Source organism: Ciconia boyciana, chromosome 6 (assembly GCF_034638445.1).
Source record: "Ciconia boyciana chromosome 6, ASM3463844v1, whole genome shotgun sequence".
Taxonomy (NCBI): domain Eukaryota; kingdom Metazoa; phylum Chordata; class Aves; order Ciconiiformes; family Ciconiidae; genus Ciconia; species Ciconia boyciana.
Genome location: NC_132939.1, coordinates 19,145,450 through 19,167,690, shown reverse-complemented (window position 1 = coordinate 19,167,690; position 22,241 = coordinate 19,145,450). Strand labels below are relative to the sequence as shown.

Below are 22,241 nucleotides of genomic sequence, written 5' to 3'. Positions count from 1 at the left end.
TCTCTGTGTCACATTTAATCTAGCTAGCAGGGACATTGAAGGCAAGCTCTAGCAACCTGAGTACGTATACAGGATCCCTAGATGGCTTATACTCTAGCTAACAGCTTGTGCTATAGCCCATGCTGTCATCTTATTATTACTGTTACCAGCTTTGTAAGGTAATTTCTGCAAGCTATGCAGAAATTATGCAGTTGTACCTTTATTTTACAGCGCTCATACATTCAGAGCAGTAGCAGTTCTCCTCTCTATAGTTGGATTGCAACTTATGTCTTAATGTTTGCAAATCTGGAAAAAGGGAGAGACTGCAAATGGTCATCTCCATCATGAAGATACCTGTCTGTGTAGGGGAGGTGTGAGAGTGAGATTGTTGAGAGAGGATTTAACCAACCTGTGTGAGGTAAGTCACAGCCGAATTCAGCTGACAGTGTTTTCTTTTCATAAAGATCCCCCCAGGAAGCGTGTGGACTCCCCTATGCTGAATAGGCATGGGAAGCGGCGGCCAGAAAGGAAGTCGATGGAGGTTCTCAGTGTGACAGATGGTGGCTCCCCAGTCCCTGCTCGCAGAGCTATTGAAATGGCACAACATGGACAGAGGTGGGTCTCTGCTTTACCCAGGAGTCCTGCCTGTCTGGGTTTGCTACCCCCTTTTATGTTATACATACAGAGGAGCTGTGGAGCTTTTCTGTTCGCACCAGCACTCATTACAACTTCCAAGCACATTTACAACATGATCTGGCAGCCAGCAGCTCTTATCCACACAGGACCAGAAGTCCTGCCAGGGGCTTAAGGGTTCTGTTTGCTTGCAGTATTGCTCAAGAAACCACCACGTCCTCTGGGCAAGATTCATCTCATCTCTTTTTAATTGTCGAGAACATAGGCATTCAGTCTAAGCTTGTGATACAGGCTGTCACTCTAGGCAATGGGGACAGACAAGGGCTTTGGAAGGTCTCAGATACATATGTCCTCTGTTCCAACAATCTTAGACAGGATAAATTACCCTCTGGTTGTTCCTTTCTGTCTCCATAGCCTACAGCAGAAATCTAGATGACTATCTTGGATTAGGTGCCTAGCTTTTGGGCACCCGAAGTTAAACGAGATGAACCCCACCCTCCATGTCATCAGAACAGCTTGAATCTGGAAAGCCCTGTCCGGGCATCTGTAGGTGCTTCTAAAATGTACTGTCAGAGCTAGCATGCATCTGACCCACATAAATTACCACATGCCTGTAAAGTGATGGAATATGTATAATTTTGTCTCTTTTCTATCAAATAAAGTGTCAGTCTTGTGGAGAAACAGCAGAGGAAAATGGCGTCTCCTCAAGGCAGGTTCTGGGAGAGTAAGTGAACTGTGGAAGTTCACTTATGTGAACCATGGATTTTGCTTCCTCAGTCCCTATGACTAGCCGAAGGGAAGCACATGCATTTGGATTCACACTTGCATAAATCAATCAATATAAAAGAACATTTCACATATATGTATGCTGATGATGCTGTAACTTCTGTTTCAGCTTTATGACATGATTTTTTTGTTCAGCTGTTAAGATCTGCTCAAAAAGAGCTTGCTGTGCCCAGAAACTCTCTTTGCTGACTGAGAACTGTGTGAAGAATGTGAAATAATTTGATGTCCAGAGGCCCCTAGAATTGCTGGAACGTTTTGCTGCCAACTGTTACAGTTCTATCTACAGTGAGGAAAAAGTGGTGATTTCCAGAATCTGCTAGGACTTATTTCAGACTGGATATGTGGCCTTGAGATACACTGCCATAAAGATTTTTCATTTTTGATGTGAGGTTTGCTTTGATGTGAGGTCTGGGCGAAAGAAGTGTTCAGGACAGGGTGTGCTCAGTGTTACTCATAGGCCTCAAAGTGATAAGGATGGACACAACACTGACAAACAGTTCCTCACTGCTTATTCAGCTTGCAGTGTTTAATCTGGTACCTGGCAGATACATGGGCCGTGAAGCTCCCAGAGCCAGATAGAGGTGAATCACTTTCCCCCACCCCAAGGCTACCTGTGAGTCACAGTACTCTGCAGCTGTTTACAGTAAGTGTCCAACTGGGCAGAACAAATAGGAGGTGTGAGATTGATCCCGAAGTTTTCTGAGAGCTGAAACCTTTTTTTCCAGCCCTCAGCTTTGACTTCAAATTCAGAAGTCTGAATAGGCAAAGCTGTGTCTTGCTATCCAAAGTATTTCTTTTGCTTTTAAACATCTCGCTCAATTCTGCACATGAGGAAACAATTGAAGTCAAAAGGTCTGAGATGAGTTCAGAGCAGAGACATAGCCAGGCTACATATTAGTAAAGAAGGGCTTTGGCTTAAGGAGGAAGCGAACCTGCCAGGCACAAAAGAGGTACAGGGCAATGCATACCACAACTCAGGGCTGGACGTAAAGGTGTGATTAAGGGTGGAGAAAGGGATGTAATAATACCATGATTGATGACAATGGGCTTGGTAGTGCTTGTTTTGGAAGGGGTTAAAGGGAAAATGTTATTTTACTCCATGTGTGAGCTTCCATAATTCATGCCATCCACATCCACAGATGACAACAGCACATTTTGTGTTGCTGGCAGCACAGTAGTTTATAATGTGAACTGGCTTCATTAACGAACACCGCTGCATGGGGATTGTCTGGGGACGATGCATTGCTGATGGGGCACCATCTGTCAGAACAGTCAGCAACAAAATGACAAGTGCCTTCTACCAAGAGTGGGGGATTTTTAATGGCTAGTCGCATATTATATTCCATTAAATGACCCACTGACAGTGGATTTTACAGCAGTAGGGCTTAGATCCCAGAAGTGGATGCTTTTTTAAGAGTGACATTTTTTGGTCTCAACAGATGACTATTCAATGTTTTTATCCTACAATACCAGGAAGATAGGGAGGTGGACCATCGAAACAGGTCTCCTGTTTAGACACAGATGACTTGTGTAAACATCTGGAGACACAGAGCCATTGCTTCTTTCTTGAGCTGGCAGAGATGCTCTTCTAACCAGTGAGCAGAACACACCCATGTGTCATGTGATTTAGTCCTATTGTCCTCTTTCCCAGTAGTAAACAGATGTTTGCTTGCATAAAGGGGATTTATGTTATAACCTCTGGTTTATGTGTCTGTGTGATGAACTGTGCTTCTGGTAACCGTGCAGGGACCCTACAAGTGTCTGGTCTTGGCTTGTTTAAGGGCATATCTTTCCACTGAGATTTGAAACTTGGCAGCCTTCAACCCTACAGGCTGAGAAAGTATTAAGTGAAAAACCTAGTTCTTCGGTGACTTAGTTTTGGATAATGGAGGAGAGGAACTCAGCACAAAGGCTGCTTGTTGAGCTTACAGACTCCTTGAAATGCTTGTGCTGACCTCTCCAAGTGTTCTCCATTGGGTCTTTGTATATGACAGTTAGTATGCACAAACACCAGCCACCCTAAAACTGGTGACTAAGTTTTGTTAATTCTTGTTTTTCCCTGCTAGTTGTCGACTAAAGGGGTTCATAATTACATCTTAATTGCTTCTGCTGTTGTGGTATCCACACCTCTCAGACTATCTGGTATTTCATTGAAATGTCAAAAGAAAAGAGGTAGGTTCTGAGCTTAGTTTAACACCGGCTAATTTGTCCCTTGTGCCAAAGTCACACAGACTAGGAAGAATTCCACGGGAGCTATAATCCCTCGGGGATATGCCAGAAGTTTTCAGCAGCTCTGCTGTGAGAGTCCAAAAACTGTTCTAAAATGGGCTTCATTAACCATTCATTTTCTTCTGGTTATTGAAGTGGATAGCTTGCATGAAAGATCAGCTAACATTAGGAAGCAGTGTTCTGTGAAACAGTGAAGCATATTACTGGTGAAACATATTACAGAGAGCTTCCCCTTTAGCAAAGCATAGGGAATTTTACTTCTAAGCTTCAGGGATTCAGACCCAAGATGACAAAAAAGGGCATTTCTCTATACACTGAGTATAGGGGAAGAGAGTTGGGAGTAAGTGGTAATGAAGCCTACAAATTAGAATACAACATGGATTACTGTTCCTCTAAGAGGCTCTATGGTCTGATTTTAACCTTTTCCCAGATTGTGCTTAGTGTTGAGGTCTTCTAGAAAAGTCTGAGTAATTTGTGCTTTCAGGCATGTTCTATTTTCCCTGGACAATGAGACTAAAGTAGATGGTACCTGGGTTTTCAATTGGATAAAGGAGAGCAGGGTTTACCAGTATGTGTGGGGGAAGTCTTCTTAGACCTCAGAAGTCAGGGGAAGATAATGAGCTTCAGCACTGTGCAGGCTTAAGCCATAGTTGGAAAGTAAAAGAAAGGTTTTTCAGAGCATTGCTTAAAAAGGGGAGGATGGGTTGGGGGGCTGGGTGTCCAGCATTGCTTCAGGTGACTCTCTTTTATAAATGTCCACACTAGTAACTCTGTTTTCTCGCTTTGTTCCTGCCATAGTAAAACAATGTTCAGTAAAAGCCTGGATATCTCTGAAGCCAATCCCAAATTCAACAAAGAAGAAAGGTATAAACACTGACAATATGTTCCTCTCCTCTACCTCACTGCTGAGACCTTAAAGATGCAGTACTTACCTTCTCTGTGTGGGGACATAGCCATTCTCTCTTAGAGGGAAGCAAAGAGGGTGGGATATTTACAGCCCCACACCACATATATTTTTTTACAGTACCATTCATCTGAGGCTCAATGAATTTGACTGTACCAACGTTTTCCCCACTAAAATGTCATCCTACTGCTACTTCTGGTTCAGTTCTGCCATGAGCGAGGATGCCCAGGGTAGAAGACGTATTTGCTAAGACTGCTTTGGGAAGGATTGGAATATAAAACACTAGGAAAGCCCAGAGTGCTCCACTCCCAGCACTAGAAACAGCAGCACAACTCAGTCAATGATAACAATGGCAGGAAACTCTGGGAATCCTGTCTGACAGAGCAAAATATTAAGTGCCTGTAGGTAAGAGACAAACTCCTTAAGACCACCCTGGCTACACCAGAGAACACAAGAGGAAAAGATGATCGAAGATAGAGTTTTTGGAGGATGATTCCAATCTAGCAGTTCAAGTGACAGGTGGTGAAGAATAACAAAAAGGGTAACTCCCAACTGTGAATAGAGGCACAATGGAAGACATGCAGGCCACCAGATTTAGGGAGTTTAAGGGGACTCATGTGGGTCCATGAACAAAAAAAAAGTTTAAGATTTTTGGGAAGGCTTTTAGTGGACATGTTGTTCCTAAAATTTCAGCCTCAGAGGAAGGTAATTTTTCTCCTAATGTTAAAAGCTGGCATCCCAATGGATAATTCTTCATCAAAATGTAATCCTTATACACAAACACTTAGCTTACCCAAAGGTTAGGAGTGTTCCATATGATTCAAAAAGGGAGAAGCCATGGGTTCCTTAAAGGAACCTATGGACTTGGCAACCCATTCTTCTTTCCATTTCACCTTTTAATAGAAACATTTCTATTTATAGATAAATGTGGCCTTTAAGCCTCAGGAGACTTGTAGGATATGTGAGGGACAGCCCCTGTTTTTGGCCTTTCGCAGACTGAGGCAGTCCTTTGTGGGCAGTGTTTCAAGTCTTGAACCTGCCACAATGAAGAACTTCGTGCATCTGCAGGAGAGATTGTGCCTCATGTGGTGTGTAAAGCACCCTCTTTAAGATGCCAAGATAGGAACAAGCATTGGACCCGAACTGTTGGAAACCTCTGAGTTTCACAGCCATGAAGAAGTAGTGGTTATACAGTCTTTAGTGGCTGGGCTTTCCTGGACTGTTACCATAGACATGGAAATACCTGAGTCCCCCTATACATAAGTTCTATTCTTGAACATGTAGCACTTCTTGCATTAAAAGTTAGTCTGAAACTACTCTGAAGATGAGCTTTTCCACAGTAATTAAAAGTCAGGTCCAGTAAGAGAAGTGCAGAAATTTTATCTGTCACAGGAGAAGGGTCTTTCAGCATATGTTCCCAGCACCATTGATTGACCCTCTGTGCTTCTCTAACAGCTGCTACAGCTGTGTTAGGAGCAGAGGAAATGACCCTTCAGTAACCGCTGGGGGAATTTCTTAAATACACATGGGCATTTTGTGTTCCCTCTCAAAGGTGATATGTTTCAGAGTACAGGAAGAGAAGGTTAGGGCACTGCACGAGGATCACCCAGGGTCCTTCTCATTGAAGGACCAGGCTGATTTTTGGAGGATCACATTCGCTGTGGTCTTACCTCCCTCCCACTTCTAAGAGTTAGGATGAAGGACCTCAGTGGTGGGAAAGTGAGAGGACCTGGATTCTGGATCTGTGCACAGCCACGTGAAAGAAAGGGATAGGCAGCAAAGAGAACCCCAGCAAAATGGGGACAGCTAATCATGGTGGCCATTAAATTTTTGGCCAGTGTTTAATTATCCAACTTTATGATGTCTTTTTTAAAGGAATACTGCATCTTTAAGGGTCCCTTCCCTCTAGATGCACATGGTTGTCTTAGTAGCTGAGGCCACTGTCCCTTTCTTTTTCTTTTTCTTTCTTTCTGACTTTCACCCCCTCTTTCAGTGCTTCTCTTCTTCTGTATCTGGGTTGCTGCAGCTCCGTAGTTCACTTGCTTCAGTATTGTAGGGAATGCACATGTCTGCGCTTCTGGGTCTATTGTGTCCTGGGATTGTTCATTTTTTTTAAACCTCATTTCCCTCTTCCTTTTCCCTTTTGTCAATTTGCTTTCCATTCTCTTTGTTAACCTCTTCAGTGCCTTCCCTGTTGGGAAAATGACTTGAAAGAAAAATTAATCAACCTTCTTGCACCCATTCTATTTACATTTTAATATTTTGCATGTGTGAATATGGGTGTATTTTCTCTATAAATATACACACACGTTCTAATATACAATGGGTGTCAATTTGCTCTTCTCAGTTACATCAATGTAGATAGATTTGTACGGGTACAATTGAGGACAGTGTTTGTCCCTAAATATATACATATATATGTATTTGTGTATATACGAATTAGATGTTACCCAAATTTGCACTCCAGGCCAAAATACAAATGGAGTGTCACTCAAACACATGAAAAAGAACTTACTGTAATGCTTCTTTCCACTTCTCTATCAATGCGTAGCACAACAGCTTTTTCTTTCTATTCTAACTATGTTTTAATTTTAACTTTTCTCAAAACTGCCTAGTGTTGCCCAGCCCAGCATTTGCAATGTTGATGTAACCGGAAGCATGGCTAGTTGTACTGAGCAGTAAACCGTGAAATCTACTGGGCATATATTAGATTTGGCATTTCTGTTGGTGACCGTCTTGTGGAGAATGGATTTTCCTCACCCAGCCAGAGGTAGCTCTGGCAGCTTGGGAGCCTGTTATTGAAAATGGAGAGAATGAGAGAGAGAAAGAGAGGAAAAAAAGCACTGCATCCAACTTGAAAATAAATTGGCTTAATAACACACCAGAATTTTTTCATTCTAATCAAATCTTTGTTAATGTGAAAAGATGGTGACATTTTCCTGAGTTTGCTTACCTGCACCCCTGAAAACTTAATAATCTGACTGTTCTTTTTGATTTTGAATGCTTTGGTTAGTAGTGAAAAATTAAGAATGCTGAAGTTTTTGATTGTCTCTAGGCTTCAAAGTCAACATGCCAGAGATTCATTCTGCTTTTAGAGCTGCTGTTTCAGACTCTTTTCAGCACAGCATTGATTTATTCTCCATTCACATTTGAAAGATTTTCTTTCCAACCTTTAAGACCCAGAGACTGAATTTATTTTAAATGAAAAATGAGATCCTGGAGCACAAGATGGCATCCACAGAGATAAGTGCCGGGTTGCTGAGCTGGTATGTTCTAGATGATCTGAATTCCTGACTATAAGACCATCATGACTAATAAGCCAGTATCAAAGCAGGTTCACAGCTTGAGCTACAATCTTGTACCCTGGGCTCCCAAGCTGGCTCAGAAATGCATGCTTTAATAACCAATACGTTTCACAGTTCATTCGTGGCAAAAAAAGTACTTCTTACCAGGCCAGCTTGGGGGACAGAGGGACACTACACTGAGCAAACTGGGGACGAAAAGAACCATTTCCTTGATAACAGTCTGATATAACTGTGCCTTATGTAAGAGGCAGAAAAGAAATGCAGCATGAAGTATGAACCCCATTGCTCTGCTGACTGCTTTAATTGGGATTTGGCTGGGAAATTTTTTTTACAGCCTTAGTATGTCCCTCTCCATATTCCCCAGTGCCAAAGTTGGATGTATCTGCAATATTGTGAGCAGGACAAAAGTTATTTTCTGGTAAATGAAACTGTCCCCCTAGTGTTCCTGGTCTCTGAAGACGTAGGCATCGGTGGCAATAATTATGACCGTTCAGTTCTCCGAACAGTATTTCACTCTGCTTTTCCTACTCTTCTCTCCACCTGCCTCCACATCCCTCTCTCTTTCTTTCTCTCTCTACTTCTCTCTTCGTTTTCCCTTTCCGAGGATGGCGAGTGCTGATCCGTTGGGGTAAGCTCTAGTTTTGGATTATTCCTGTTGTGGGACCTGTTGTATCTTGTAGAGAAACTTTTCATTTGCACTTTACAAACACAATCCAGGCTGATATACTTCAGTGAATGAGGCTTTACAGCAGGGCGAGAGAGAGAGAGATGTGGGAAGAAGCATTTTTGGTGCTTTTGTGTGTGTTTGTGTGCTTTTATGTTGGAGTCACACTCCATATAATTTACTTTTGGGTTCTTTTATGTTCTCTTGTTTGTCTCTATGTTTCAGTGTCTGTGGGCACAGAGAACTATCCTCAGACACTATGCAGGTACCAGGACACCATCTGAGAATGAAATTCCCTTCTCTGTTTAGTGCTTTTTGTATCTGTTTGGTACCCTCCAGTTAATTTTGATCCTAATTTATCCTTTTTTCTTCTTTTTTATGAGATTAAGCTGAATCCCATCCGTGTTATTAAAAAAATGCTGGGTATTCCCTCTCTTTTTAGTATATGTTTTCTTAAGAGGTGAACAGATGGCCCTAGAGACAGATACATCTTCAAAGCTCTTTATTTTCAATGAAAATTTATTTTCAATAAAGAGGATATAGGTACATCTAGGAATGGAGTCACACTTCAAATTAAAGTTCCATTTATAAATACTTACCAGAAGGAGAATATTTTATGAATAAATGATTTAATAAAAACATTGTAATAGATCACTACAGACTACAGCAAAAGCTTGTTGAGAGGGTATGTATTGAAAAAGCTAATTAGCAGCAGTAACATTTACTTCTCATGTTTGTAGCATGCTTTACTATTTATTAATTCTTTCTAAACCATTTATAAGTGGAACTTTAGTACAATTGTCCAATTAAGGAAGGTGGTGCTGTTTAACGTCACCCTCTGTGTGCGCTGAAGGGATGAAGAGGTGTGTTACCAACACCTGCAGTCCTTTCTCTGTACTCTTTGTAAGGCTTCATCTTACAAGTGGTTATTACCATGAGTAGACCTTCTGACTGAAGCAAAAGTTTTCCCAGTAAGAGATGTTATAGTTAGTATTATTTGCACGGTTGGGATTGTAAGACAGCGGAACATCAAAGGTATTCTATTCATATTCCCTAGATCAGGGAGCAAGGAAGCACAGTTTGTATCTTTTGGACACGCAAGAGTAATAGTGATGAAATGTTGTAACACACAATGCCTGACTGCTCACCTATTGCATATTAATTCAGATCATTTTCAGGAGTCTCATACCCTGAAATACAGTTTAGAATTTTTTTGTTTTATTTGAGTGAGCAAGCAAAGAGGAGTTTCGAATTCCACCCAATTTATGCTTGAAGCAAATAAGAGGTTGGCTGGATATTTTGGGAATGACTTTCAAAACTACACACGGGATCAAACCAATTCAAAATTTCTAAGGCATTTCACCCAGGGACACAAGTCTGATGCATTACTGCACGCTGCATGCATACTGCAGGCTCCCCTTCTTGGAAGCATGGCTCCAGCTTGACCAGCTAAGAGGCTGTATTCAGCATCCTGGTAAAACTGTGCTATGAAAGCAAGTTCTGCTGGGACTGCAACAAGGTACCAAACTCCCCTTTGATTGTAAGAAAAATTTCTGTGAGGTGGTTATTCAAAGAAAAAACAAATGCCAAATCTGACCCAAATGTTTAATGCTGGCTGTGAAGCCTTTTTACTCTACTGGTGTGTACTAGCAGATGCACTGTTTAAAGCACTTGAAAATTAATCTGAGTGAAGGGCTATATAGAGGTTCTCTGTACATGTGCTACATGTGTAGTACGGTTACCAGGTGTGCTTTTCCTTCTTGTATTTCTCTCTGCCTGCACCTCAGTGTGAGGCTTCAGGCCTTCACCTCTTACAGCTCTCAAGAAATTCTGCAATCCTGTGAAACCAGCTGGAAACTGGATTCCAGCTTCTCAATTTCACCAGTAAGAGACCACTGGTCTAATATGAATTGGGCCTCGCATGGCTTCCCCTTTGACAGCAGCTGGCTAAAATGAGTAAAAAATTACTTTAAAACAAAGGACCTTTTAACTTTGATACTTTGAAGTATCAAATAGATTGAATAAGGTATAAAATAATCACATCTACAAAGTACAGCCCACACATGCACATTTTGTTTCAGTCCTTGGCCTCTCTCTTTCATAGCTCAGATGTGTCCAGATTATTGTCAGTCTATGAGATGGGAGGAGTAGCCTGCAATGGTCTCAGTGCCCACCTTATGTTTAGAGTGCCCTCTACATCTTCCCCCTCCTAAACCTTGGGTCTAGCTCCCTTATGTTTTTTTTTTTAATTCCTTCTTCCAGGCTTGGCAAAACAACTATGTCACTTTGGAAGGGACTAAAGAATCTCTTCTTGTGTCTCTAAATCTGGCAGTTGTGTTTGAGGGAATGCTCTTTATCTGAGCAACTGCATTAACTTTTCTGCCTGTATTTTCAACAACTTTTTGATGGCTTCCATTGAGTTAGTGCCTAAGCATACAGCAATACAAAACACAGAGCAAAATGAGTCACACACAATGTTTGTAGTTTCCTAGATTGTTGCATTTAGTATTAAGTTATTGGAATAATTATAGATTTAATACTTCCAATGACATTTAATGCCTGTAGAGACTTAGGAGGTAACTCACTAATAGATATTTCCCGCTAAATAAACTTAGTACATAGCCATAGAGATAAGATGATGTCATATTTTTCTCCTCTTTCCACACATGAGATCATCCCGGGTCTGCCATAGTAATGTGCTGCCTGTAGGGCCTCATACTTTCATTTTCTGGTGAGAGGCATAAAAATTTAAATTCTCTCTGTTCTTTCATTACAGCATTTCAGCATAATGCAATGTTTTCATTGCTTTGTTTTGGCCCTCTCCCAGTTCTGTCCACCTGACTCTGAGATACAGGAGCAGTGCATGTGGGGGTTTTTTATGAACTGAATTCTAGAATTTCTGAATTCTAGAACTGAATTCTAGAATTTCCCAGATAAGATGATCTTGATGGGAGGGACAAATCTGTCATTTTTGCTGGTTAGCATTTTTGTACTGGAGTATACAACCTGCCACTGTACTGAGTTTTTATAGCCAGCTTGGGAACTATGTCCCATTTGTAAAGGTAAATTATGGGAGATTTGTTAAATTGAAGAAGATGCAAGAAGATCTTCTCAGTGTGAGTGCCATATCCCATACCAGCACTCTCTTGTAAGGGGGAAAGGTTTTGAAAATGTACAGCTCTCTTGTCACCCCAACACTTAAAATTAACCCAAGATTCTTTAAACTCTTTCCACTGCTCCTATATATGATTTCCAGTGTGGACAAACTAAAACTTGCTATAGGGCCTACTTTACTTCTTACATATTTTGCATGTAAATCAGCAGCAGAAATAGAGCTTGTTCGGTAGCAATCATGTGGATACTGAATGCATTTCCAGGAGGATTTCACACTAACTCTCTCTTCTGTCCCCTACCTCAGGCTCCTAGGCTGGATGAAAACTCAGTACACAACAACTCTTTTTGAAATATTGCTTCCAATAAGGAACTGGGAGTTGGGAGGTGGGGCCTGATGTGTTTTGCCCTCTGTGCGTGTGATCGTTTTTGTAAAAAAATAGGCAATGGGGTTGGGAGGGGAGAATTCAGGACTGTTGGAAACACCTGATTGCAAAAAGGAAATAGCAGATTGGAACTTTTAATCAAGTATCCTGGAATTCAGGTGAGTGTCAGAGAGGACTTTCCCTCCACAATTAAGAGGTGGTGGGAACAGCTCCTCATGGGAGTTTAACTCCTAAGTAGGTGTTTAACTACATCTCTGGGCACCTAAATGCCTTCCACATTTGTCCAAGATAATCTATAGGCTCCTCTTGTAATTTATGGTTCGGAAAAAGCTTTTCCTGATGACTCATACAAGGAAGATTTTAACTAAATGGGCTTCCCATATGCACAACATATCTGTGTTGTACTCAGCGACTTCAGTTATAGGAGAGGCACATAAAATAGCCTTTCAAAAGTGGAGCAGACGTTTCTCCCCTTAAAATTACTTTGCATAAACCTTTATGAGTGCCCCAGTTCTTGATGGTACAAATTTAGGTTTAATCTAGTGCAAAAGAATGCCAAGACTGAGCTTCTAGTTTTTGACTGCTGTACTATGATGGGCAGACTGCAGCAGGGTACAAGGAAAAACATAAGTGGGGAGTTTCTGCATAGAATGAGTTCCCCAGATTTTCATGGTGCAAATTTAGATTTAATGTGGCAAAAAAGCATGCTGAGACTGGGCTTCTGGGTTTCACCTGCTTACTGTGGTGGACAAACTGCAATGAGATACAAAGAAAACCATCAATGAGTAGTTTCTGCAGAGGATACAAATAGAGAGAACAGGACCTGCCATTGTGTTCAGTGGTAGCTTACTCTTTCCTTGGAAATATTTCCTCTTTTGCAGTTTACATTTTTTTTAATAATTCTACTACTCAGATTTATTTAGTAATATATGTCTGCGAGACCATTTTAGAAACTGATTTTTTTGGTTTATTCTTCTATAACAGTAGAAGAGAGTAAACTGAGACAGTTTATGGTCTAAATTTGTTTTATATTCTTGTATGTATAAGCTGACATTAACTATCTGACATATATCAATTTTAAATATATAAATGTGTACACACACACATAGACACATATGTATACACACATGCACTTTGTTTTCCAAGCATCTACAGGATTTCACCTTTTCATGTTTGTTACCTGAAGGCAAGTAATTGCTTTCATGGCTCTTACTATAGGTGAAACATTGGTAGGTTTGCTATATTGACATGTTGCATGGTGGTTGTTGAACAACTAGGTTCTTAGACAAGTCCTCTCCTATAAGATGTTTCAGTCTTCAGGACAACTTTCTTTCTATTTAAAAAGGATAGAAAGCAGCTGCCTCTGGGGCTTAGTCATTTACGGTCACATGGAGGTTTTTTTTTTTCCTGCTGGGCAGCCCTCCTCCTGGAAACTTCTGCTGATGAAATATTTGTGCATTTGGCCTGTGTGCCCTTTCAGCACATTTAGGATAGCACATTTGTATGTTTTATTGTCTACAGCTGACATTTTTCATAGGTGGCCTTTGCTGGAGAGCATAAGAGCATTACAGTATAGGTGACCTTGTCATCAAATAGAACAGTTTATTCTTCCTTGACTGGCCTCTTTTTGAGGACACCTGGACTGTTATCTTGTTATTAGTAAAATCATCAACAACAGCAGAACTCTTTATCCGTAGAGAAGAGCTGGCTTGTTTAATGCACAGCAGGAAATATTACTGGAGAGCAGAGATGTGAAATCCATCAGTGAGAAGCTGGAAAGGGTTAAGCCAATGTGAGCTTTGATTTCAGTTGGAAGTCATCACAGAGGAAACGATTGTGTGCCTGGGTCACAGAGACTTGGGTTTTTTCTTAATATCTGGAAGAATCCCCTACCTTTGTGCCTCATACACACGGTGCTTTTCCATGTTGCTTGTGACAGGGAACATCTCATTCTGTGTCCACCAGCACTGCGCAGAAGAGAATTCTCAGCACCAACATGAATGCTTTGACAGTCCTTTTTGAATTCAGCAGTTCAATTTGCACAGGTCAGACGTAGTAGCTTCCATGTGCTTGTTGACCAAAAAGAAGGTAGTGACTCCCTTAATGAAAAGGGATTATAGTATCCTCCCTGAGCAACAGCATTTCTTTGTTTTGAGGATAGGACAACTGAAAAATGTGACAGTAGTGAAAGGAAAGAGTCATGTGCTTTTCCAGTGACAGCCTCCCTCCTCCTCCTCACTTCATGCCTGTGCCTGTGGTGGCTGGTGTTCAGGGTTATTACTTGTCCAACTTTTCTGAGGGCTGTTTTCCATATTGTGTCCGTTTAGGTCTCGGTCAATCAGCGGAGCGTCATCTGGGCTCTCCACCAGTCCTCTCAGCAGTCCAAGGGTAAGTGGTGCTGCTTCATGATCTGTTGGTCCAGTTCACTCACACATGCTTGATGCGTTTCGACATCTGTTGCTGCAGAGCTGTGGCTCTTAGCTGGGATGTTTTGGTTTTCCTTGGCAGCTCGTAAATTTTCATGGGTGGTGAGGGAAATGTTATTTACAAATGCAAGCAGAGAATTTCTCATACATGTTCCCTGCACTGTTAGCAAGGATCTCACTGTGCCCTTGCCCTTTTTTCAGTCTCATAAGCACATAGAGCACATAGAATAACATTGCTATGACTAAACACTGCCATATCCAGCTGAGGTCTGTATACAGCGTGGTTTCAGACCAAATATCAGGAACCATTTCACAGCTACCTTCAATCAGGTCACAGTAGAGCACCAAACCATGCCGGTTACGAGCTCGATTCTGTTTGCCTCAGAATAGCTTGTATTAGAAAGTCAGAGAAAATGAATTATATAAATTTGAGGGCTAGCAAATGTAAAAGGAAAGTAAAAGTTGACTAATGAAGATGAAAAAAGAACACTCAAACCCCTATAAATAAGGTACATTCACATGCCCTTGTTCAATATACAGTCAACTAAATACCGATACTCAACTAATAATGATACTCAGCTAGTACAAAACATGCTTGATAGTACATCTGTTACAAAGTTATTACAGTTTCTAAGTGCAATGACAGAGGCCTCCCTCTCCTTGGTAACTTCTTTAGGGATAAGAGTGAGTATTCCTAGTGTCTGACAAGGTCAGCTTAGTCACTTCAAGACTGCAGTCCTTACAGAAGTCTAGACCTCATCAAGAAGTCTGTAGGGCTATGGCAATCCATGTTACCTAATTGTCTGCCCAGAGTCTTTGGAGGATTTCTACATACTTTTCATGACTTCATGAGAAGATGCCATCCCCCATTGGAAATGGATATATTCCATGTGTTAGGGTATAGATACATCTATGGATCTACTCTTAGGTATATGAAGATAACATCAGTATTCCAAGTATTTAAGATTGTAATTCCCCAATAACATTGTGTGTAATTCTTATGCATAAAGACACACTGTCGGGTGTAAGTTTATAGGCTAGTAAAGCTTCCCACTCCTTGCTTGATTTAACTATTTTCTGAAACATATTCTGGGTTCCTATCCATTGTTACCCTGTTTTGCAGCTGGCATAGAAGTGTTTGTGGTCTCCTCTGCATCTTTAACGTGCCAGGAACCACTGAAGTTCCATTTCCTTGTTTCTGCACTGGGACTCCTGGATGTCAGTGGAACGAAGCAGAGGTCTGAGAACTCTTATGCCACTGCAAAACGTACTGAAAAAGAGCATGGAAACAGTTTTGTGCACAAAATAATCATCCAGTGCAGCAAACCTAAATCTTGATCTCATTAACTGATCTCTTGGGATCAATTTCTGACATCTCAGTAAGACTATATCAAAGAATAAGGATGACAAGATCTGTTCCATAGTTGCTGTATCTTACCATTATTACTAATAGGCAGTTGATTAAATAGTCTTCAAAGGGATTTAGCAACCAGGTGGCATTTTCACCAGATCATAATGATATTAAGGCAGGTGAAATTTGAGGCTTAAAAGGAAATGTTGGAATAAAAATTATATGGTTTTTTAAACATCCTTACCTATGCTTCTAATAGCACCTTAGATTATTGAAAGAGAGCATACTTTAAAAAGCAAATACACATTTCACTATATGCGCTGCTTAGGTTCAGTTCTATGAGGAATTGAATTTGACAGCAACTAAGAGTTCTTAAATCTCACAAGATCCTGCTAATGGTGTTCCCCATTGCACCAGCTGAAATACAGACGTAGTCTTGTTATTTATTTCATTATTAAAAATGCAGTAATTAAGGGTGCCTCTTCAGATTCTTAATGGATTAAGTGGCAGTTGAATTTCACTTTATTTCTTTCAAATTTGTTTCTCAAACCATCATACACATAAGATGTAAAAATTGCAAGGAAACATTTGCAATCAACAGTCTTCGACTTTTATCCGTTGGTGTCATTTGCAAATGGTTAATAGTCAGATGCTGATAGTGACTTCCATAAATTAACCAATTTCCTCATCTTTTCCCCTTCCTTTCTCATTGGTGATCAGAATTTATCACCATGGCAGACTTTAGTTTAACTTTACATTCCTAGTAATAATACAAATGTTTTGGGGTAGTAATTTGCTTTTAATTTTGGTGGCCTAACCCTAAGTTCTTTAAAGTAATTACAAAACTTTGATGCAAACAATTTTAGGAATTAAGTCTTAAATACATTTCTGCATTTTTTAAGTATGGCAACATTGTGCTAATCTGTCAAACCCAGAAAGTAAACTCAGTACTGAGTGTGCTTATCTGGGACTGAGATTTGAGGCATGGTTATGTGTACATGGTATGTCTAGACAGTGCTTGATTACAGCTTTTAGGTGTTAAGAATGGATAATAATAATAATGGTGATAAATAATTTATAATAGGTAATAATTTATAGAAAAGAGAATATGAGTGCAGACCAAAGCTAAAGATCTTGAGTAATGATTTCTATTTTTACAATTCTGCCAGTACTTGTAATCTAAGGTGTTAACAGCAATGTTTTGTAAGGACATTTGTTTTGTTTTAAATGTGATTTTTAGCTTGCTAATATCCCTTTAAAAGGCTTCTATCCTCCTAAATCTGTGTATTGCTGTTTGCTGTTGACATATGAATGGTTTCCCAAAATGCCTCTAACATGTATAAATGTTCTTGTTTGGGAAAAAAAAATTCATAATCCCACTTTGATAACTCAGTGATGGATTATGAACTTTGGTTGTCTTTTTCTTTTTAAACTGTGTCTTACAAAACAATGGCTCACCCCACCCCCTCCATAGAATTGGGACTTAATGGCAAATATTGTTGTGACTTTATGACAGAAATTCCGATTATCAAGGTGTCCTTCAATGCAATGAGGGATGTTGCAGGAGAAGCATAAAGTCTGATGGGAAGTATCATCTCTTCCCAGATAAACAAATTTGCCAGGCCTCTCTGAAGTTTTTGCTGTAGCTGTTTACAAATCAAACACCAACCTGAGTTCATATTTTTCTCATGGTGGTGTGTGGTCTGAAGCCTCCAAGTGAATGCTGAGCAGTTTAATCTTCCAGGCCAGGGGAGGAGAGTGGATGCCCATGTGGCATCACTCTCCCTTTTCGTCCTCTTTCTGCAATGCATGGCTGCAACCGGGGTGTGCATTAGCCAGAGTCAGGGGTAAAGAGGAAGGAAAGAGGTTCTGACTGGTGTGTGCAGTAACCTGTATGTATCGCCTACCACTCCGTATGTATCACACACCTGTTTTGAGTTTCATTTCTCTGCTGGGTTTGCATATGAGCATTTGGAGCTGAAAGAGGTGGTCCCATTCTTGGCACATCTCAATTTGTCTGTGGCTTGAGTGGTTCTTCTTCCCCTTCCTCACCTCCCTACAGCATCGTGCTTCTCTCACTGCAGGGCAATCAGAACAATCCCAGAGAGATGGCATTTCTCTCTTCTTTTTTCTTGGTTACTTTCTTTCATTTTGTTTTTTTTACTTTTTCTTTGTTTTACTTTTCTTTCTGTTGTTTTCCTTTGCTGACACGTGGTTGGTTAATATGATGAAGCCTGTTATGACACTGTTGTTCTTGCTGCTGCCGCTGCTGCTGTTGTTGATTATGCTGTGTTCCCAGCTAACTGCATGTCTTTTTTTTGTTTTTTGTTTGTTTGTTCGTTTTTGTTTCTTTGCAAAATCCCTCCCCCCTACTACCCCTTCACCTCCATCTCTTGTGTCTCCTTGTGACATGGTGCATCTTTGTGACTTGGATGGATTTTATTCTGACTTTCCTTTCTCTGCTCGCCCGCTCTATGCGTATTTCACTGTTTTTGATGTGCATGGACACTCTGCGTCTGTCTCGTAGCCTATCAGAAAGTTCTTCATCCCCCCTCAGACCTCAGACCTCCCTTTCTCTCCCCGACCCCAAGTCTCCTTGGACCCTGATGCTTGTAGGAACGCCTCCAGGCCTGGACATGTACTCCAACCAAAGCCAGCACTTCAGCCCAATCCAAAGACGCAGACTTTGCCATCCAAGAGCAAATTGGCCGAAAAACCACTCCAGTCTACTAAATCCAACCCACTCCCTACCAGCAATACCAGCGCCCCCTCTTCCCAGAACACCCCTGTGCAGAATGCTCAGGGCCGCTCGCCTGCTGCCGGCTTTAACCCACAGCTGGCTGTTCCTAAAGTGCAGACCAACCCTATGTCTCCTGTTAGATTGCTCCCTTCTAGTACTGACCCAAGCACCAAATCTATCCCCATCATACAGGTCACCCCTCACCCCTCTCCAAGGGGAAGTCCCCTCCCTACCCCCAAGGGGACACCTGTCCATACGCCAAAGGAGAGCCCAGCAGGCACACCCAACCCAACACCACCATCCAGCCCCAGCATTGGAGGAATGCCATGGAGGACACGGCTCAACTCAATCAAGAATAGTTTCCTGGGGTCTCCTCGTTTCCATCGCCGGAAATTGCAAGGTGAGTACTCACCCAAACGTACAGGGTGGTTCTGATTTGGGCAGACATTCAGCAGCAAGTTCATACCTCTCTGTAGCTCTACAAATTTTATGTACCGAGAACTGAATATTGGTATTGAAAATGAGAGTGATAGCATCAGCCAGCCCTAACCCAAAGCACATGTGAGCAGGCTCTGTCATGTCTAGCTCACACTCCATATGGCTAGAGTGTTAGCTCTCCTCACTCTCTGGCCATACAGCTCTTACTATCCCAGTTGTGGCTCTTAGAACACAAGAAAATGTTATCTTCAGCTTCTCCACTCATTTTGTCAGCAAACCTAGAGCTCTGCCATTTCCCTTGTGGCTGTACTCCGCTGCCTCTGCATAGCCACAGGCTGAGCCTTCTGCTGAAAAAAAGATAGCCAGTGGCTGAAATTGTCCTTCTGAAGCACAGCTTTTTTGATCTTGGTTAATTCTTTTTCTACCTCCTTTGGTAATTGGTGTAAAAAACTCCTTAATACAATCAGTGGTTTCGTATTTGCTGGCCTATTTCAGTTTCCAGAGTCTTGAGAGTGTTGAGATGTGCAAAATTTTCTTCTTCAGGCTCCAGGTGGCTTTTTGCATTCGGGCAAAGGGCGCCCAAAGTCACATGCATTATTCTCAGATGTCATGAGCAGAAATCCCAACACCCTGTGGTTTTACAGGGTATTGGGATGTGATCCCATGGGAAAGGAGGATTACAGCCATGGAAGAGTTAGATTTTGAACTGTGATGGTCAGGGACATTGTCTCTGAGATGGTCAGAGAACTGCGGAGAATTGCAGCAGTGACTGAGCTGCATCCAACTGGGCTTTGAAGCAATTGCAGAGCAATCAGATTGGCACAGTGTTCAGGTCTGAATCAGAAACCACTGAAGCCAGTGCAAGATTACATAATGATTTAAGGAAGGGTAGGGTGAGCTTGAAATGCAGCACTTGATTAGATACAGTGGTCTATAGACATATGACTAATGTTCAAATGTCAGAACTAGTCTGCAGAGACAGTGGGCAAATGCAAGAGGGGGTAATGCCAGAATTGCTTCATTGGTATACAAGCAGAAAATGGAAAGTGTACTGAACCATCAATTTATTTTCTCCCTTGTTCTCTTTCGCTGTGCGTGCATGGGCAGTACCTACACCAGAGGAGATGTCTAATTTAACCCCAGAATCATCCCCAGAGTAAGTAATTTGCCAGTACGCTACTTTTTTTCCACCACATAGCAATGTCATTTCCTTGCCTGAATGTCATAGGGTGACATATTCCTGTTCTGGACCAGTATCTGACTGTAACCTGTTATCCTGTGAGTGGGATAGAGACTATCTGCTAAGGACCCTGGATAAAATCTATACCTTAGTAATGGCAGTGGGGTCAGCAGGTGATGAAACAGTGTCCCAGTAACCACGTCATTTTAGAATCATAGAATCATAGAATGGTTTGGGTTGGAAGAGACCTTTAAAGGTCATCTAGTCCAACCCCCCTGCAATGAGCAGGGACATCTTCAACTAGATCAGGTTGCTCACAGCCCCATCCAGCCTGACCTTGAATGTTTCCAGGGATGGGGCATGTACCAGCTCTCTGGGCAACCTGTTCCAGTGTTTCACCACCCTCCTCACAAAAAATTTCTTCCTTATCTTCCTAGTCTAAATCTACCCTCTTTTAATTTAAAACCATTACCCTTTGTCCTATCGCAGCAGGCCCTGCTAAAAAGTTTGTCCCCATCTTTCTTGTAGGCCCCCTTTAAGTACTGAAAGGCTGCAGTAAGGTCTCCCCGGAACCTTCTCTTCTCCAGGCTGAACAACTCCAACTCTCTCAGCCTTTCTTCATAGGAGAGGTGTTCCATCCCTCTGATCATTTTTGCGGCCCTCCTCTGGACCTGCTCCAACAGGTCCATGTCTTTCCTGTGCTGAGGACTCCAGAGCTGGATGCAATACTCCAGGTGTGGTCTCACCAGAGCAGAATAGAGGGGCAGAATCACCTCCCTCGACCTGCTGACCATGCTTCTTTTGATGCAGCCCAGTATACGGTTGGCTTTCTGGGCTGTGAGCGCACTTTGCTGGCTCATGTCCAGTTTTTCATCCACCAATACCCCCAAGTCCTTGTTTGCAGGGCTGCTCTCAATCCTTTCATCCCCCAGCCTGTATTGATACCAGGGGTTGCCCTGACCCAGGTGCAGGACCTTGCACTTGGCCTTGTTGAAACTCATGAGGTTCACATGGGCCCATTTCTCGATTTTCTCATGGCTTGCTGAATTTACTAGGTTTGTAACATGTTCCTTCTCTCTTCTTTTATTTGGTTGTCAAGCAGATCACACTCAGGGAGTGGAGAGGATTATCAATGGCTTATACTGGCACTAACTATGCACTAAAAAGTCTTTCTCTTAGTACAGGAGAGTTTGCATCCTCGGGATAACATGCAGAAGCCTCTGCTAAGATAATTCAGAGGAATCTTTGGCTCCAGTAGTAAACACAGTGTTAATTCTGGGCAGCAGTACTGAGACATGCAGAAGCTGTTTCATATTCCCCAGACTCATTCCTAAAAGTCAGTGTACATTTCAACAAATGTGCGTCACTACATGGCAGGTTTGGAAGTCCCTGCCAGAGGGTGCTGCTCCAAACACCTTCCTAATATATGCAACAGATGCCAAATTATTCCTTTTTATTTTCACAGCTTGTGTTTGTGCACCCAATGCCCATAGACTTACCCTGCCAACTAAGGCAATTTGGTCTTTTGTCAAGATACGTGTGTGAAATATTCATGAGTCATAGATGGAAATTTTGGGCCCAAAGTTTTGTAGTTGGTGACAATGGTATTGCCTTAACAACTTTCCCCAGACCTGGCATTTATCTGGTATAAGATGGACACTCTATATCTAGTACTGCCAGAATGGAGAGGGATGAAGACTTCAGGAGAGGGGGAAGTAGGAAATAGCAAAGGTCAGTAAAAGAAAGCTAGGAAGAAAAATTGAATAAATTGTGTTTTCAACACTTTGGAGCATTTACTAATAGAGAGGCATGAGAGAATTTAATAAAATAAATGCATCCTTATCAAAGAAATATATGACACTCTCATCTCAAATGTTTTTAAGGCCATTAAAGCAGAAAACCTTCAGAATTAAATTTCTCCTCTTCATGCATGTATGTTGGTAGAAGTTTTTCTGTTAATTTGTTGCCTTCTCTGCTTCCCACTCACTCTTTAAAAGCTGGTATAGACAAGTAGTGCCTGTCATTTGAGGCTGTTTGGATGCAAGTCAAAGCCTAAGGCCCTTTTTTCTTTTTCTGTATAATTGCCAAATTAATGAGTTCAATTGGGCT

The 22,241-nt window shown here is 41.6% G+C and overlaps 1 protein-coding gene across 1 annotated transcript in view; it reads left to right on the top strand.

The window, feature by feature from the left end:
- BRSK2 (BR serine/threonine kinase 2) overlaps positions 1-22,241 on the top strand; it is a 325,682-nt gene that overhangs the window by 276,328 nt on the left and 27,113 nt on the right. The window contains exons 12-15 of the mRNA XM_072864668.1: positions 444-594; positions 14,325-14,385; positions 18,707-18,914; positions 20,060-20,108. Coding sequence (XP_072720769.1) covers positions 444-594; positions 14,325-14,385; positions 18,707-18,914; positions 20,060-20,108 — 469 coding nt within the window. The remainder of the gene's footprint in view (positions 1-443; positions 595-14,324; positions 14,386-18,706; positions 18,915-20,059; positions 20,109-22,241) is intronic.